This window comes from Buceros rhinoceros, unplaced genomic scaffold (genome assembly GCF_000710305.1).
Source record: "Buceros rhinoceros silvestris isolate BGI_N320 unplaced genomic scaffold, ASM71030v1 scaffold20494, whole genome shotgun sequence".
Taxonomy (NCBI): domain Eukaryota; kingdom Metazoa; phylum Chordata; class Aves; order Bucerotiformes; family Bucerotidae; genus Buceros; species Buceros rhinoceros.
Window position 1 is genome coordinate 3527 of NW_010406722.1, and position 1163 is coordinate 4689.

Consider the following 1163-nt stretch of genomic DNA (forward strand, 5'->3'; position numbering starts at 1 on the left):
GGTTCCCCGCCCCGTGCCCAGCACAGTGCTCGATTCCCACCCCCAATTCTAGTCGGGCTCTGCGGCATGTGGCTGCACATGCTGCCCAGGCGGGAGGCAGAGGAGAGGGACGATGCGCTGTCTGCGTGCCCGGGCTGGGCTCAGACACTGCAGTGAGGGGCTGCTGGGTGCCCCCCACCATGCACACCACGATGTGAGCAAAGGGCAGTTCTGGGGAAGGTCACCGCTCCAGAGGGAGAGGACACCAGGCTGAGGAGCATGGGTGAGGCGGTTCGCTCGCCTCAGGGTGCAGAAGGACGAGGTGGTGGGTACAAACCTGGGGGTCCCGGCACAGCACCGCAGAGGGAGGGGCACAAAGCTGCCCATGGCCACCGGCGTGGCCGGGCCCTGGCTGTCCGCTTCACCTCGGTGCCTCCTCCTGTACATGCAAAAGGCGACCAAGAGGCCGAGGAGGAGGAAGCAGAGCGCTACAGCTGCAGCCACCATGCTGGGGACCGGGGTTGTCTCTGTGGAGGCACAAGGCAGAGTGAGGAGAGAGTGGTGGGTGCAGGGGTCTCTGCTGCAGGCACGGTGGGGGCTGTGGGACGCGGTCCCCAAGGGCTGCATCCCGCTGGGCCCCACTCACCGTGCAGGGACACCACCGTGCCGTTTCCAGGCTGAATCACCTGCAGACCGTTCACCGCTCTGCGGAACTTCACGCAGTAATAGGTGCCGGCGTCCTCGGGTTGAACATTCCCGATGCGGATGCTGAAGTCTGAGTTGGATCCATTCACTACCTTTGCCACACGGGGGAAGGAGCCCACGTCCTCATAAACGGTCTCGTTCCCACTGCCCCAGCCCTTCATCCACTACCCTCGTCACACGGGGGAAGGAGCCCACGTCCTCATAAACGGTCTCGTTCCCACTGCCCCAGCCCTTCAGCCACTTCACGGGGCCGGCGAGACTGATGCCGGACACGGTGCACGTCAGGGTGAGCGTCTCCCCCGCTGTCACCGACACCCTGTCCTGGGGCTGCCGCAGCCTGAAGGACTGACCTGTCTGGGCACCCGCACCTGGGCACAGCCGTCAGGGTGAGCGTCTCCCCCGCTGTCACCGACACCCTGTCCTGGGGCTGCCGCAGCCTGAAGGACTGACCTGTCTGGGCACCCGCACCTGGGCACAGC

At 65.8% G+C, this 1163-nt stretch overlaps 1 protein-coding gene across 1 annotated transcript in view; it reads right to left on the reverse strand.

Moving 5' to 3' along the window:
• LOC104491772 (signal-regulatory protein beta-2-like) overlaps positions 1 to 1052 on the reverse strand; it is a gene marked incomplete at both ends in the record, with an annotated part of 1730 nt that extends 678 nt beyond the window's left edge. The window contains 3 exons of the mRNA XM_010134240.1: positions 317 to 506; positions 626 to 776; positions 853 to 1052. Coding sequence (XP_010132542.1) covers positions 317 to 506; positions 626 to 776; positions 853 to 1052 — 541 coding nt within the window. The remainder of the gene's footprint in view (positions 1 to 316; positions 507 to 625; positions 777 to 852) is intronic.
• Positions 1053 to 1163: the final 111 nt, after the last annotated feature.